At 42.0% G+C, this 17,618-nt stretch overlaps 2 protein-coding genes across 5 annotated transcripts in view; one reads left to right on the forward strand and one right to left on the reverse strand.

Moving 5' to 3' along the window:
• Positions 1–98: 98 nt before the first annotated feature.
• Positions 99–9,952, reverse strand: NUP43 (nucleoporin 43). Its single transcript, XM_080941847.1, has 8 exons — positions 9,823–9,952; positions 9,382–9,504; positions 8,162–8,239; positions 6,524–6,704; positions 4,818–4,953; positions 3,587–3,738; positions 2,330–2,452; positions 99–360 (listed from the first exon to the last, which is right to left on the reverse strand). Exons 1-8 carry the CDS (start codon positions 9,940–9,942, stop codon positions 131–133), a joined length of 1,143 nt encoding a protein of 380 aa, XP_080797973.1. The 5' UTR covers positions 9,943–9,952; the 3' UTR covers positions 99–130.
• Positions 9,953–13,909: 3,957 nt separating this feature from the next.
• Positions 13,910–17,618, forward strand: part of PCMT1 (protein-L-isoaspartate (D-aspartate) O-methyltransferase) — a gene marked incomplete at its 3' end in the record, with an annotated part of 32,177 nt that continues 28,468 nt past the window's right edge. Inside the window, exon 1 of one of the 4 annotated variants that reach the window (XM_080941853.1) lies at positions 13,910–14,044. Coding sequence is in view for 3 of the 4 variants with exons in the window: in XM_080941854.1 (XP_080797980.1) it covers positions 14,212–14,443 (232 nt within the window). The other 3 variants (XM_080941854.1, XM_080941855.1, XM_080941856.1) reach the window with 3 other exon arrangements.

The raw sequence follows: 17,618 nt of genomic DNA on the forward strand, positions 1-17,618 counted from the left end.
GGGAAGGAAGCAAGCAACAAGCTATATTGGGCGCTGCCGTTAACAGTTTATTGTTTTCTTACAAATACCACTTTCTAATGATAAAATTTTGTGCAGATGTTGGAATTGATAATTGTAGGTTTTTTCACTTTCATGAAAATAGTTGTCTGGTAACATAAATGGCTTCTGCATCAGTTCCACAAACAAGACAGGGACCCAAAACATCCAAACTGTTTACAGACAGAGTCCTGCCAGGAAGCAAGCTTGTGATTTCTATTCGGTCTTTAGCAGGATCTGTGCTGAGCCAGGAACTTATTAGAGACTGGTGAGCACTGGCCTGGTTACTTATGCTATGCGACAGGAAAGTACTACTTCTTCCTCCTGTGAGAAGAGAAGGGGAAAGAAATGTTAAGACTGTCCTAGAAGACACCATGTCCAAGGCAACCTATAATGGAAAATGTTTACTGGGGCTCAGGGTTCCTCACGGTTAGAGTCCATGACTCTCACAGTAGGGAGTATGGCAGCAGATAGGCCCTGGAGCAGCAGCTCAGAGTTTACATCCTGATCCACAGATCTGCTTTTGAAACCTCTGACCCCACCCACTTGAACAAGGCCACACCTCCTAATCCTTCTAAACAGTTCTACCAACTGGGGACCAATCATTCAAATAAGAGTCTATGGGCTCATTCAAACCACAAGGCTAACTCTGCATCACTAAATATAAAGCTTCTACTATTATTTAAAAATCAACTTATTTTACTGTTAAAGCAGGCTGGTGGAGGGGAGGGTGAATAAGCACAGAAAATGAAAAGCATCCTATTATCACGTCATCTCTTTTTGTTTTGTTCTTTAAATGCCAAGTGCTAGGATTAAAGACATACACTATCATACCCAGTTTTGATCAGGTCATCTTAAATTTCTTATTACATTTATTTCTTGTGTGTGCACGCACAGTGCACACAGCCATGGCACATGTGGAAGTCAGACAGCTTCAGTAGGCATTAGTTCTCTCACCACACGGGTCCTACCAATCACACTCAGCTGTCAGGCTTGGGGCAGTGCCTTTGCCACCTTACTGCCATCTTTCTTGCTCAGTGTTAGTGAGTACTCAGCATTTGAAGGGAGAATATGGATACCAAATGTGTAGCCTTAAGGAAAAGCAGAAATGTAGTTCTTCATCTTTGTTTACTGTTTTAGTGGAAAGTTTAATGGAAAGAGAGGTACCATAAACAAACAATAGTAAGGAGAGAAGAACCCAAAATGTAGACAGAAATTCAAGTTCCTCACTGGGGAGGTAGAAGATCTTTGAGTTTAATGTCAGCCTGGGCTACCTTGTGAGATCCAGGACAGCCATGACTATATAAAGAAAACTCTCTCTCTCTCTCTCTCTCTCTCTCTGTCTCTCTGTCTCTCTGTCTGTCTCTCTCTCTCTCTCTCTCTCTCTCTCTCTCTCACACACACACACACACACATACACATGCATGCACACACACATACACACAAGAAATATAAGTTTCTAGTTCACATGAATGAACTTATAGGGCCCAAGAGATGGCTTATCTGTTAAGAACACATGCTGTTCTTACAGAGGACCTGGGTTCAGTTCCTAGAATCCAAGAAAGATGGTTCACAACGACCGGAATTCCAGCTTCAGGCAATCTGATGCCCTCTCTTCTGGCCTCTGCTGCCAACTACACTCATAAACACATTCAAATATAAACATGCAAAAAACATAATTAAAAATAAAATGAGTCTGTCTTTGCATTCCCTTTACTTTTACTGTATATGCATGGTTTTTTTGCCTGAACTGGAGTGGCTGAGAGCTATCATGTTGATAGTGTAAATTGAAACAGGGTCCTTTGGAGGAGCAGCTAGTGCTCTTCTTAATTATTGAACCATCTCTCCAGCTCCTCCTCCCCCTCTCGTTTTGTTTTTTTGGAGACAAGGTCTCATGTAACCCAGGCTGGCTTTAAACTCTGGAGCTTAGAATGGCCTTGCATTGATCATCCTGCCTGCAGCTCTCAACTGCTGAGGCTACACTCTCCCTAGGCCTATCTTGCCCTTTTTCTTTATCCACCTGGTCTGCTTACTGTTCTACACAGCAATTTTGTGTATTCTGAACAGTTCATTTCCTGTCTTATTCCACTACAGTCAGTGCTCTTAACCCCAGAGAATATTCCATCTAGAGATGGGGTCTGTGGTCTCTGCACAGATGTGGCACCCACATACATGCAGGCAAAACATCTCTAGGCAGAGACAGGTAGATCTCTGAGTTTGAGGTTGAGCCTAGTCTACAAGATTCTGACTCGATGTTTAAAATATCCCAAAAAAAGCACACAAGAACCTTTACCTTGGTGAAAGAGAGAAGACTTTTCAGGTGCATTTGTTGAGGCATCCCAATGCCAGAGGGATCCATCTTCAGAACAAGTAAACAGATGATCTGGGTTGGATGGGTGGAAATGAACCTCCCACACTAAAAGACAGGAAGGAACCAATTTTAATGGCCCACCCACAAGTAGTGGCTCTTATCTATCTGCATGTTATTGTCACCAAACGGTTACTTATATTCTGTTATCTCTTTACTTTTGAAGCCTTTCATTTTCAACAGACTTAAAGTCTAGGTTCCCAGCTCATTTGCACAGAAATAGCTTCTCAGTTTTTATCTATTAGTGTGATGGCAGCAGCTGGGACACAGGTTGGCCTTGAACTCCCAATCCTCCTACCGCTGCTTAGCTGCTGGGATCACACATTCCTGGATGAACATTTCATAAACCAAGTCATGTGGCAGTTCTGGTTTGATGTTTGCTTTCTTGTATTTCTATTTGAGTGAAGGCTGGAAGGTGTCAGATCCCCTAGAACTACAGTCATCATCAACAGTTGTGAGCCACCATGTAGATGTTAGGAATAGAACATGGGATCTCTGGAAGAGCAGTTCGTGTTCTTAAACCACTGAGCCATCTCTCCAGCCTCTTGCTTTTGTTTGTCTTTTTTTTTTTTTTTTTGAATAATGAAATGATAGTCTCTTTCTAAAAAACAGGGAATATCAAACAAAAAGATCTGTTGGAGCTTTCGATATAACCCAGGGACAGTATATACCCTATGGCTCATTCCCCAGTCATGGGGAATGGAAGTATATTTTATCAAAGAGTAGTAGTGGCTCATGTCTGTAATCTCAGCACTTAGGAAGCTAAGGCAGGAGGACTGTGATAACGTCCTGTCTAGTTTGGGCTACATAGTAAAATCCAGGCTTACCTGGGTTACAAAGTGAGATCCTATCTTAAAACTCCACAAGATTAATTAATTCATAAACGAATTAGCAAATATGAAGTGATAATTTTATACAGAAGTTAGTAACCTGACAACATGTAGTATGTTCTATTTCTGGGGAAAAAAAAAACCCTAAGGCAATCAGCACAGTAAGATGAACATGTAGTAATACTGCAGTTATAGATATGAACCAAACATTAAAGTGCTTAAACATAGGAAGAGATTATCTACTTTATGCTGTCCACATATTAAAAGCATGGATGTGACATGATCCCTATGAATCATTACATGCATGAGTAACTCATCCAACACAAACGTTCTGTGTCCCCACAATACTTACTTTCAGCCTCATGAGCCTTCAGTAATGACACAGGCATGGTACCTTGTCTGACATCCCAAATACTCAACATTCCATCCTGGCCACCCGTAGCTACAACATGCTGCTGGTCTGGATGTCTGTCAACACAGTGGAGTGGCACACGGTCACCAGTCCTTTTAAGGAAGACAGGACAATATCAAAGATATGGTAGAGAACAATTTATATTTGCCTAATAAGAAGCAATTCATTCTACTAATTAAATGATAAAAAGTTAAGTGGCTGGAGATACTAAATCTTAGTAAAAAAATTTTTTTCAACTAAAATATATTTATATATAGTAAAAATTTAGAATTAAAGGCTACAATTACTCATTGTTCAGTTTGGAAACACAGGAGGCAGAATAACATAATGATAAGATGTGTAAGAAAGATTTCTATTAAAAAGTATGTGTAAAGCAGGACAGCTGGCTCAGCAGTTATGGGCAGGCACTATTTCAGAGGACCCGAGTTCATGCACCCACACCAGTGACTGACAATCATCTGTAAGGCCAGCTCTAGGAGCATCCTATAAACCTGTCCTGTGGGTACCTGCAATCACATGCACATAGCCAAGACACACCAATACATAGTTTAACTAAAAATAAATATATGTATTAATTACAGCAGTCTTTATGCATATATTCTTAATTAGTTCATATAGTCTTTTCCAGTCTGATATTACATTCTAGTTTTTTAAGAAAGCAGCAAAGATTGCACATCTAGAAAGCTCCAGAAAAATGACCCTAAATTGTATTTTATCTGCAAGCACAAATACAGTGTATGCTTAAGCCCACTACCATATAATCATTTGATAAACATAAACAAAAATCTCTGTTAAACAATATATCCTTCAAAGACATAAAGGCTCTAAACCAATACAACAAGTTCTTGCTAAATATAAGATGGCAGAATCAACTCCATTGTGTTATCTTCGCTTTATCAGTTTAAATGTTAAACAGTTAAATATGGATCAGTGTTTCTGAAATTCATTAAAACACATGAGCACTAGGTGCTCTTCTAGTTCAATCCACACAAACATGGTAATTTCAAACTGTAACTCCCGTCCTAGGACACCAGTGTCCTCCTCTGGCCTCTGCAGGGCACTACATTCTTGTGGTGCATAGATAATACAAGCAAGCAAAACACCCATACAAATGAAATAAAATAACTAATTAAACAAATTTTTATCATACTGCTGAGAAGACAAAACTTACAGTGATAAGATCTGACAGGGCTCGCTTCCTTGTTGTCTGAAATCCCATATTTTTAACTGTCCAATTGAATTTACCGTAACAATCTCAGGAGTCCGAAGGAAGGTTACAGCATGGAGTGTACTGCTGTCTGCATTATCTGCAAGGTTTAAAAATGTGTGAGCAGGCTCCTGTGAAGACATTTCTGTTGCAGTGATTACTAAATAAGGTTCTGTTCTGATGCTATCAGTCCCGTGGAGTGATACTCTGAGGGAGCCACAAATCCCCAGCAATCCCCTAAAGGGGGGATTACCAAGCCAGGCACCGACACATCTCATTCCACAGGCCCTTGAGATGGCAACAGAGCTAGAACTGCTATCAGCCATCGCTTTCACACACTGCCCTCCACAGCCCAGTAAAATCATGACTCAACAATCAATAACTTTTAACAATAAAAAGACTCAAATGTTAAATTCTCAATCCACAATACTCTAAACAATAAATTCACTGCCAATTAATAAAGATGTAAACCACCCACCTAAACAAGATAAAACCGGTCTGATTCACCTTGATCTGAACCATCCTCCCCTGCTGCCTCCATTGTGAATCTCCTCTTCTGCTTTACCAAAACTTTGTCCCGCCCACTCTCTACTGTCCAATCATGTATCGCCTTGACATCAATCTAAACATTTCCAGCCAGGTGGTGGCAGCACATGCCTTCAGTCCCAGTGCTCAGAAGGCAGAGGTAGGCAGGTCTCTGTGAGCTTAAGGCCAGCCTGGTCTACAGAATGAGTTCCAGGACAGCCAGGGACACATAGAAAAACTCTGTCTTGTAAAACAAAAACAACAACAACAACAACAAAAAAAGGAAACCACATTCCCTGTATTGGCTGAAATATTATTAATACAGTTTCTAACGGCTCAGCATAGTTTCTAATGGAGAAATGTAGTAAGATACAGGTCTCGATACCCTCGGCCAGTCAGTCTCCGGTAGAAGGCTTTACTCCCAGGCCATCTGTTTTCTGTGTGGGGCTGACTGGCTGTTTCTTTCTCTCTTTTTTTTTTTTCTCCTTTTAAGATTGCTATACTGAATCCTTCCTTCCTTTCTTTCCCTCCTGCCAGCAGGCAGCAGCCCTTAGCAATTAAGTGAATGTTGTAACTCAGAAATAAAGCAATTCGAACAAAGAACAGGAACGATGATTCCTTGGTGCAGACCCTGGAGATTCTGCTCCAACAGGTCTAGGGTGGGGGACCTAGAATCTACTCAGACAAGTCTTAGTGAAGCACAGTTAAGAGCCATCTCACTAGAACGCTGGTCTAAACTCCACTGGCATCTGTCATTCCCTGCTCAAACACTTTCAAGAGCAGTCTGTTTACCTTCACGGATCCCTAGCTTCTGTTGCTATGTATTCAATACCTTTGCAATCGATCCCAATTTCCCTTTCAGGCTTCACCTTTCATCTCTCCAGTAACAAATATCTAATGTCAGCTCACAGTACACGTCACTTGCTGTCTAGGGTTAGCATCTCCTCACTATTCCTTTTAGTTAAAACAAACACTACCACCGAATACATCTTTCTGCTCTGTTATAAATCATTTACACTGGACTATCCACACACTCTTATACAAGGATCCTGCCAAGTGTAACTTTCACACCCTTCAAACTTTTTAAGACCGTGTTTACTTAGTTCAATTACTATGTAATGGATAGAAGAAATAGGATTCCTCACCTATAGTTCTTACAGCCTCCTTGTGGTCAACTCTGAAGAGATTTATTCGGCCATCCTCTCCCACTGTGACGATTTCTGGGTTGTCGCATACAATTCCTGTACATGGTGCACTGCCATAGGAAGGACTGCCGGGCCCTGTATGGTGGTGAGCTGCAGGCCACTGCTGACCGACGGACAGAGTCTAGGCATCAGGAACAAGCAGACTGTTAATCAGAGCAAGGTTCTAACAAAAGCCCTCTCTCCAGGAATTTTTGTATTTTTGAGACAGACATCCAAGTGTTTGGGATTCTAGGTGAGCTCCCGTGCCTGCCTAATAATAGTATTTTTCAGTTGTATTTGATGTCCTAGAAGAGAGAACAAGTCTCCCTTTTCCTTTGTATTTAAGCATACTGATGTCTAGACACTACTTCCCTTATTTCTGTACATTCTGAATAGACTCAGCACATTTACGTCAAACTAATGTTTTTTGTTACAACATAGCTGAATGTTGACACATTCTTTAAAGTTTTATACAACTAAACTCATGTGTGAGGGGCTAACCTCTCGTCTTTTTCTACATGATTCCATTAAGAAACTAATTAAAGCTGGGTATGGTGGCATACACTTGGGAAGCAAATGCAGGTAGATGTCTGAGTTTAAGGCCAGGCAGGTCTACATAACAATTTCTAGACCAGTCAGATCTACATAGTGAGATGCTATCTTAAAGAACAAAAATAACAAAAAAAAAAGTTATATGCATGCATGTGTATGTGCCTGAGTGTATGTGCACCATACAAGTGCAGGTGCCTGCCCAAGCCAGTGGGATTTAAAGCCTCACAAAGTGGAGCTATAGGCTGTTTTGAGTGTTTGGAATCGAACCATGGATCTCTCTAAGAGCAGTACACACTCAATTGCTGATTCACCTCCCCAGCCCCAACAGAAAGTTCTTTATGCATACTTTCTCCCTTCATCCCACCAAAAGACTATTAGAGGAACTCACAAAACAAAACAAAACAAACAAACAAACAAAGATAGGAAAATTACCACCAGTAGATCTTATCATCAGAGCTAATTAACTCAGTTCATTTAAAGAGTGTCAAATTTCCACAGAAGCAAATGTAAGCATGATTGTAGTAACATGGGACTAAGGGTAAAGCTCAGTGCAAGAATGTATGCTTACCACATCTGAGAGTCTCAGCAACCCCTAAACAGCAGACAGTATATTCTTCTATCATGACTTTTTTCTCTTAAGGTAAGGTTGTACATATTGTGCAAGTTAGTTCTGAGCAACTTTCTCTCAGCTCTGGAAATGTGGGCGCTCCAGGAGTGTGCCCAGTGACCGACTCTTTTCATGTTTAAATAACATAAAACATTGTACATGTGGGGCTGGAGAGATAGCTCAGCGGTTAAGAGCACTGATTGCTCTTCCAGAGGTCCTGAGTTCAATTCCCAGCAACCACATGGTGGCTCACAACCATCTGCAATGGGATCTGATGCCCTGTTTTGGTGTGTCTGAAGACAGCTACAGTGTACTCATATACATAAAATAAATAAATAATTCTTTAAAAAACCTCTGTACACATATTAAACACAATCTTCTGTAAGCCTCCTTAGAAACAGTTAAGAATACAAGTTTACTTTCACAACAAAGTTCTTTACCTGGTTATTTGGATGGTGAAGAAAAACTGTTACACATCCTGTTGACGAAGCAGCTACAATTCTTTCCTGATCAAAAAACTAAACAGAAAATTTCTGCATATTATTATAGGTTACTTTAAAATATTAACAGGAAAAAAAGTGCACTGATTCAACTTGACTAATAGCAAACCCTGTACAAATTTAAAGAAGCAAATAACCTATATATACACTAAGCAAATGCAATGTGCTAACATCTGAAAGTTAAAAATTTTTATACAAATTAGGAATATTTTCATGAAGGATAAATAGTAAACTTAAAATGTTACTCCAGATTTTTTATTTTGGGCCACAATATAAAAGTTTGGAAATATTCATTCCTAAGTGCAAACAGCTCTTTACCAAATAAAACACATGATATCTGAATTTATACAGATTTTTTTGATTGAGGCAAGCTCATGGTGGGGGTGTGTGGTGCTAGTAGTCTCTATTGCCCAGATTCATCTTGACCTCCTGTTGTTTCAGTTTCCTAAGTAGCTGGAACTACAAGCACCTATCACTAGCCCAGCATTGAAAATTTATTACTGGTTTACATTTTGATAAACCTTTACACTGGAAACGCTAATTTCCACCAAGTTGTTAAAGAATCTCATAAGAACAATCCTGCAAAATATTTACTATGTATGTTCAAAAGATTCCAGTCACATTTATCTGATCAGTGAAGTAGTTAATAGTACTTGGGGTGGGGATACATACACTCATAAAGTAGAGAGTACTTCCCTGGCATTCATGAGGTCCTGAGATTATCTTCACCCCAACACACAATGATAAACCTGACTCACAGACATGCAGTACAAATTAGCATACCTGTATAAAACTCACCAAAAGCGTTTGGCACATAGACAGACAAATACTGTTGCTTAAGATAAGGTCTTGCTATGTAGCCAAGTAGCCCAGGCTGGCCTTGAGATTTCCTTCTGCCTCTGCATCCCAAGGACTGGAATTAGAGGCTTGTTCCACCATACCTGGCTTTGGGCAATTCATTTTAAAACTGGTTTACCTGAATTTGATTTCCCAGCCCCACCTCTGTGACTAAGTGCCTACACAATGATGTGGCAAATTTAAATTCAGAGATTAGTGTCCTGTAAATCAGGGTGAGGGTAGACAAACTATAAGGTGTTTCGTTACCTCTAAATATAGTTTCAAATTCCCAAAGTCAGCTTTGGCAGACAACTCAGATTTACCTGTAAATCCATGACATCCCCATGATGTCTGATATCACACAGTAATTGATGGTCTCCTTCAAACCCTCCGTCAGAATCCAAGTTTCCATAATCTCCAATAGACCACAGTGAAACGCAATTTTCCTGCAAAGCGGACAGTTTTATCTTGAGGTGATGAAAACGTCAACTCTAGGAAAGTAAGATTCAGATTGCCTTTCGGGCGACCTTGCTTCAAAAGCATCTCAGACAAACGACAAGGTCAGAGTTGAAAAGATCAGTTATGGCCAAGTTCGGACGGTATGACTACTGACTTGGTGAGGATTTAAAACCAGATCCGAGGCTCAAACACATCACCTGGGCTCTCAAGTAGCGGGCAGCCAAGCCAGACTGGCAAGCTCGCTTTTGCGCGCCAGCGCGGGGGGCGTGGAGCAGAGCAGCCGGGGCCCGCCCAAGCCCGGGTACCTCATTGTCCCAGGAGCCCGTGGCGAAGGTCTCTGTGGTCTGCAGGCTCCCGGAAGGCACAGGCCGCCAGCGGGTTTTGCTAATTTTCTGAGACACGAACTTAGCATAAATTTCCTCCATGCTGAAACAAGCAAGGTTCAGCAGAAAGCACACTGCGCGCTCCTCAGGCCCGCCCCTTCCTGCGCAGTTCTGATTGGATGAGACCTCATGATGGAGACGGTGGCTGTAGACAGCCAATTCTCGTCAGCAGGAGGACACGCTAGCTCCTGGGCTGAAAAAATTTATGACGCCTATTAACTAATACAGGCAGCTTTGAACAAAGATCCAAACCCTTTAACAATAAGGCACACTTCTAATGCCAAGTCAACCTAGGAACGCTGACAATATATTTGTGCAATAATTGTGTAATTCCAGAAGATTTTTTTTCCTTAAATTTTTAGGGGTTTTTTTGTTCTTTTCAAAAACCTTATTATAAAAATGTTGCAAATAAAAAAATCATCACACACAGAAATTAATTAATGCAATTATGCACCATCAAAACCAAAAAAATTATTACAGACTTAGAACTCAGAAAAAAATTACCTTCACTTTTCTTATTTGGTAACTCATTTTTTAAAAATTATTTTTAATTTTAAAAAAGATTCTAAAATATGTGTATGAATGTTTTGTTTGCATGTATGTATATGTGTGCTGTGTGTATTCATGCCTGGTGGTAAGGCTAACAGAGGGGACTGGAATCCTTGGAACTTGAGTTATAGAAAGTTATGACCTGCCATGTGGGTGCTGGGAAATGAACTCAGGTCCTCTGAGTTCCTGAGGTCCTGAGGTCAAATCCCAGCAACTGCATGGTGGCTCACAATCATCATGTAATGTGATCTGATGCCATCTGGTGTGTCTAAAGACAGCTACAGTGTACTTATATATAATAAATAAATAAATCTTTTTTTAAAAGTTAATTATTCATATGTATATATCTGCGTGTGTATATGTGCATGTGAGGGCAGGTGCCTGAAGATCTGATTGTCCTGGACTGGAGTTATAGCCATGTGGGAGCCATACTTTTGTGGGTGCTGAGAAGCCGACTCTAGCCCTCCACAAGAACAGCAACTACTTAACTGCTGAGTCATCTCTCTAGCCCTGACAGAGACAAATCTGAGAGTAGAAATTTTAAAATTTTGCAGAAATCCTAATGCAGAAGGATATATTTTGTGTCAACCCTACATACTTAGTTGTACTTCATTGTACATAAAGTACTCTTTTAAAAATCCTTAGGGCTGGAGGGACTGCTTAACCACTAACAGCAATTGTTTCTTCCTCAGGGTCTGAGTTGAGTTGCCTGCACCTACATCACCAGTGGCTCACAACCATCCATTAGTACACATAAAGTGCACATACATACGTGCACACAAAAACATGACTGGGAAGGGTGGCACATGCCTTTAATCTCATTACTCTGGAGACACAGGCAGATCTCCAGGCCAGCTTGGTCTACATAATGAGTTTCAGAACGTCCAGAGCTACATAGTGAGACTGTGTCTCAAAAACAAAACAATGAAACATCCATTTGCATAAAATAAACCTAAAAAATGTTTAACCTCCTCACCTATGACTGAATGTATAGTTCCATATTAGGGTTCTAGGTCCTATCCCCAATCACAAGAAAAATGACCTTAAAGTATTCTGGAAGTATTTTCATTAAGGTACCAATTTAATATCTTCCTCTAAATAACTTCTTCCTCTTCTGATTCACAGTACACACACACACACACACACACACACACACACACACACACACACGGGGTGGGGTGAGCCTGGAATTAGAATTTGGAACTCTAGTTTTAGTTTTTCATTAAAAATAAAAGATGTGGGGGCTGGAGAGATGGCTCAGTGGTTAAGAGCACTGTCTGCTCTTCCAGAGGTCCTGAGTTCAAATCCTAGCAACCACATGGTGGCTCACAATCATCTGAAATGAGATCTGATGCCCTCTTCTGGTGTGTCTGAAAAGAGCTACAGCATACTTACATAATAAATAGATTTGAAAAAAGAAAGAAAAAGATAACTTTAATAAAAAAATAAAAGATGTGTATGAATGTTTGCCTGCACATATATGTGTGCACCACACTCTTGCCTGGTGCTCAAGAAGGCAAAGGAAGGCCTAGGATCCCCCCTGAAACTGGAGTTACAAAGGGTTGTCAGCTACCATGTAGGTGCTGGGAATTGAACCCACTATCCTCTGGAAAAGCAGTCAGTGCTCTCTACTGCAGACCCATCTCTCTCCAGGCCCTTTGACTTTAGTTTTTTTTTTTTTTTTTTTTTTTTCTTGCTTTGTAAACCTGGTCAGTTCATTTATGCATGTGATTAACAATGTGTTTGCTAGGCCATGAATCCCAGTTCTATATTGCATTTGCTCTTGGCAACACCTATCACATCCCTCCACTCCTACTTTGCATAATCCTGTCCATCCTTCAAGAATCAATACCTGTGTAGTGTGTACCTTTTCCTGACGACTCCAGTCTCTGTTCTAGCTAAACCCAGCAGCACTACTATCTAGGTCATTAATGGCACTTATACTTTTCCTTCTGTTGCTTGCTGTTGTTAATGGTGCTGGGGATGGAACCTAAAATCTTTCACTAGCTAGGCAAGGCCTCTGCCATATCCCCAGCCCACTGGTGTTCTTCTAATCAGATTTCCATGACTTTGATGTAAGTCCTACATAATACAAAAGGAAAGACTTGTTACTATAGGAGTTCAATACTGTGTTGGCTGTTTCTTTAAAAGGAGTCATGATACCAGAGTTATTAGCCTGAGTTTTTTTTTTTTGTTTGTTTTGTTTTTTTTCCCCAGCAGCAAGACTGTTACCCAACCTGGCTGTTTCTTTTCCCTGTAAAGTATGCTAGTCACCGAAATGATAGATTTGCAAGACAGAATTTATGAGGTGACCAATCATTTGAAAGTGGAGAACAAGGCCATCTCTGGACAGCCTCACCTGAGCTGAGTTTGAGTGTTATTTATGGGCTGAGGGGTGGGAAGAATGATTGGATTAAACCCATCAGTTGTACATCATCATGACCCACAGAGAAAAGCGCAGTCAGATGAAAGTACCTAAGAGCAAGACGATTCTACTGAACTTTTAAACTCATAGTGGAAGAGTAGATGGTACTGGATAGGAAAAAAATGAATGAGTCCAAAACTCATTTTTTAAAGATTTATTTTTACGTATATGAGTGCACTGCAGCTCATTTTACGTATATGATGCACCAGAAGAGTGCATCACTACAGATGGTTGTGAGCCACCATGTGGTTGCTGGGATTTGAACTCAGGACCTCTGGAAGAACAGTTAGTGATCTTAACCGCTGAGCCATCTCTCCAGCCCCCAAAATTCATTTAATGTTGAAAAACACTGACATTTACAGTTTCAGAAGCCATGAAAACTGGTGATAGACATTTCAGTTTGGAAGCAGGTTAGTGTTGCATTTGACGAAGTTTGATAAGAACTGTAATTTGGAAACTGCTCCTGATGCCATAGCACAGCACCGGCCTCTTTGTTTCCTTCCTGAAAGTTTACTGGAGTGAGGGCTATGTCTCAGTTCTAGACAGCGCTGGACGAGGCAGGCAGTGTTTCCTGTCAACTTCTTACAATCTTGTAGAGACGAAAACAGTAAAACTAGTGCCCAGTTTAAGGATGGAATTTGTGAGGCTTACACTGAAACTCACACTTGGGTAGGAAGAATAACATTTCCACCATAGACTACTGAATTTATTTTGTAACCAATTATAGGTCTCCGCTACTTTTGTTCTCAACCAGGGAAGCATCCGGATCCCCAATCCCACGTCACGGTATTCTTCCACCTTGAACAGAGCCTCTGCGTCACCAGCACCGTGCTGTGAGAGAGGCTGGTGGACTTCGTACAGGAGAGGGCCTTTGCCCTTGGGCTCTGTTAAAAGAATTATTCTGGCCCCATCGCAGAAGCCTTGGTTTTACTAGCCTAAAGGTTAGTGCACCGGGTTGGACGAGGAAAGACGAGTCAGCACACCATCTAGCAATCTAGACAGCCATAGGAGCAGACCCGCCGCTCGCAACAGCTGACGGAGCGGCGACTGCGGAGACCGAGGAGGTGGCACACGTCGGACCCACCATCCAGCCGCCGCGCATCAGCCGGGGCCGCGGCTAGGAACGCGTCTCACCGCGCAGAGTACCAGCTCGCCCGCCACAGGACCGAGGCAGGTGCAGGCCTCAGTAAGGGGAACTCAGCGGCGTTGATCTTCGGTCACCGAGCACAAGCTGTCATCCCCAACCGTTACTGGGCTCCTGGACTCCCCCGCCTCGGGCCCCACCCGGCCGCACCCCGGGTTGCGCGGCGTCACAGAGCGCATGCGTGCCGCGGGGGATGCCGGGAGCGCGCAGTGGCGGCGGCAGCAGCAGCGACGGCAGTAACAGCGGCCGCTCGAGCGGGGACACCAGCGGGGCGGTGACCGTGTGGGAGGTGGTCTCACTCTTGGGGAAATTGTTGGGGACCGTCGCCGCGCTGAAGGTGGTTCTGTACCTGCTCCGGGTGTGCTTCGCGATGGCCTGGAAATCCGGCGGCGCCAGCCACTCGGAGCTAATCCACAACCTCCGCAGTAAGTGCCACCCCCGCCCGGCGTGGGCCACGGAGCAGGGCAGGGCCTGGACGCTGTCCCCCCCGACCGTCCGGAACGTTCGGTCTGCACCCCTGCGCCTGCTGGAGGGCGTCGCTGCGCTGTTGCACCGGGAGTCCGGAACGCCGTGCGTTTTTTTTTTTTTTTTTGCAGTCTCCTCTCCCGGGACCTGTCACTCGGCGATGTGGATGGGAAGAGGGTAGAAGCCCAGAGGGAGCTGCTGCGGGTGGGACAGGGGCAGTTCCTTCCTCGCAGGTTGCGGGGGACGGGGTGCGGCACAGGTGGCCGGGCTGTTGCTGGAGTCTGTGGTCCCACCGGCGAGGGGCGTGACTTCGGGGTGGGGTAGTGCGGGCTTGTGTTTCTAGTGACTGGGCTGGCACTGAGGGGACACCACCTTCGGCCTACCGGTTCTCTCACCGTCCTCCTCGGTTGATTCCTTGCGAGCTTTCTCTTTTCTACCTCCCCCGCCCTCTGTTTTTTCCTTTGGAGGGAGATGCTGCTGTCTGATACTAGCGAGGGGAGGGAGAGGACGTTCCGACTGTTGCGGTTACGGGTGGTTGCTGGGAGCAGTTTCTCAGGTTGCTGTCCAAAGTATATGCTCTTTGCGGGGGGCCGAGGGCTTGTCAGTTAGATTGGAGCTTTTGGAGGTCCTGAATCCAGCAGACCATTGTGTGTATAAAATCTTCTACCCCCCCCCCATTGTCCATTGGATTTCAAAAGCGTGTTTGAAAAGTTTTTGTTGTTTGTTTTGTTTTTGTAAAAAATAGCATTCTCTGTAGTCATTGTATTCCTTCCCTTGATGTTAGTTTAGTTTCTGGGTAGAATGAATGCTGTGTCACTTTCCTTTCTAAATTGAAATAGAATGGTGTTGTCTCTGGTTCATAGACCAAGAAGGGCCGCAAGTTCACGTTCTCACTCTGGTCAGAACTCACAGTTCCTTTTGCCACCAGTTTTGCAAAAATAATCTTAGCCTGCTGGGAGCTTTTAATTTTCTTGTGCTTTTTCTTTTTTCTTTTTAAACCTTTCAGATGTTTGTCTTACCTCTCAACTTTAATCACCTGGAGGGCTGCGGCCATAAACAATGGAATCTTCTCATTTCTCCCCTTCCCCATCTCCCAGGAATGCCAATTCAGTTTGCATTAAATGCTGAGATCTGTGTAAGGATCAAAATGAGAGAATAAGCATTTGGTACTTAGTATTCATCTTTGCGCTTTAAAAATAAACGTTAAATAGACCTTAGATATTTACTGTCTTGTAAATGAAAAGCAATGAAGTGTGTTTAGATAGCAAAATGTTATCAGCCTTTGTCAACATTCTCTTTGTAGAAGTATATCTGATAGGAAGTAGATGTTTTAAATGCCGAGTATCTTAGTCGGGGTTTCTATTCCTGCATAAGACATCATGACCAAAAAGCAAATTGGGGAGCAAAGGGTTTATTCAGCTTACACTTCCACATTGCTGTTCATCACCAAAGGAAGTCAGGACTGGAACTCAAACAGGTCAGGAAGCAGGAGCTGATGCAGAGGCCATGGAGGGATGTCACTTACTGACTTGCTTCCCCTGGCTTACTCAGCCTGCTTTCTTATAGAACCCAGGTCTACCAGCCCAGGAATGGCACCACCCACAATGGACTGGGCCCTCTACCCTTTGATCCCTAGTTGAGAAAATGCCTTACAGCTAGATCTCATGGAGGCATTTCCTCAACTGAGGCTCTTTTCTTTGTGATAACTCCAGCTTGTGTCAAGTTGACACAAAACCAGCCAGTACACCGAGGCAATAGTGTAAACTGTTTATGTTCTTGTGGCTTACACATAAGCTCAGTATTAGAAATGTTTTATAAAATTTGATAACATGAGCTAAGGGACTCCTGTTATATATATCATATATATATATGATATATATATATATACATATATATCATATATATATGTTATTCTGAACATGAATTGTGACTAGGTAATCCCTCCAACCCCAGGAGGTTATCACAGTAGACACTTGGCTGTGGTAGACAATTTGTGATCTATCAGGCTTTTAAAGTCTCTTTTGTGGCCAAATTTGTGGTAACCCAAGACTAGATCTTTTCCAAGTTATTTTATAATCACTCTATTGTATTGTATTACTGAACTGAAACTTCTAAGGACACAAGAAGTATTTAACATTTATGGATGGTAGATATTTAGTTTTATAATATACATATATAGTGTATAGTATAAACATTATATATATATGGTAGATATTTAGTTTTATACTAAGTATATAATTCATTAGTAAGAGGAAATTAGAGAATTTATTTATTTATTTAGCTTTAAAAAATACTTGAACACTTTTGGAACTTTAAACTTGAGATAATTCTGACTACTCAGCTTATTTTTATCTATATATCATTTTATTTTAAAAGTTGTATTTACCCATATGAAATTTGTAGTTGGCACACAGGGTGGTGGTGGTGCATGCCAGCACTGGAGAAGCAGAGACAGGCATATCTCTGAGTTTGAGGCCAGCTTGGATTACAAAGCAAGTTCCAGGAAAGCAGGGCTATACAGAAGAACCCTGTCTTGAAAAACAAACAAATCCAAAAATGAAAATATTTGCTTCTTTCTTATATATTTTTTCTAAATTTCGCTTTTGATTTTTGTGGGGCTTGAGTTTAAACCTGGGGCTTTAAACTTGCTAGACAAGTACTCTTCCATGAGTGTCCTGCCAGCCTGCAGAGTTAAGGGCTTTTAGTTGAAGTCTTAGAAATGTGGTCATGATGATACTGAAGTAAACGGATCTTTAAATTGGAAGTGGAGGTTCGAGTTTAATTTTTTTCACAAAATGTGATCATGGTTTCCTTAGTTTGAAAATATTGCAATTCATTGAAATTAGTTACTTTTCCTTTTGTATTTGATTTTATGGCTGGTACATCATTTGTGCACTTTGAGACCGTGTGGTAGACTTGTCATTTGCTGGCTTATGTTGTGCTGACTGTTCTTTGGTAAGTTTGAACAGTTTCTCTAACGCTTAAGCAGGATCACCTGCAGAGCCTGTTATACTTGACGACTACTGCAGCTGGAGACAAGCTAACACGTTCTTGAGTTGTGTACGAGTAGCTGTTGGGATTACCTAGATATGGAGAATTGAAAATACAGACAAATTCTGCCACTGTTTCAGGTTT

Source organism: Micromys minutus, assembly GCF_963924665.1.
Source record: "Micromys minutus genome assembly, chromosome: 30".
Lineage (NCBI taxonomy): Eukaryota > Metazoa > Chordata > Mammalia > Rodentia > Muridae > Micromys > Micromys minutus.

Coding starts and splice junctions, on each gene's coding strand:
- NUP43 (XM_080941847.1), bottom strand. CDS start 9,942: ATGGAGGAAATTTATGCTAAGTTCGTGTCTCAGAAAATTAGCAAAACC. Junction 9,505..9,822: donor CGGGCTCCTGGGACAATGAG/GTACCCGGGCTT, acceptor TCCGCTTTGCAG/GAAAATTGCGTTTCACTGTG. Junction 3,739..4,817: donor CCCTGTCAGATCTTATCACT/GTAAGTTTTGTC, acceptor CTTCCTTAAAAG/GACTGGTGACCGTGTGCCAC.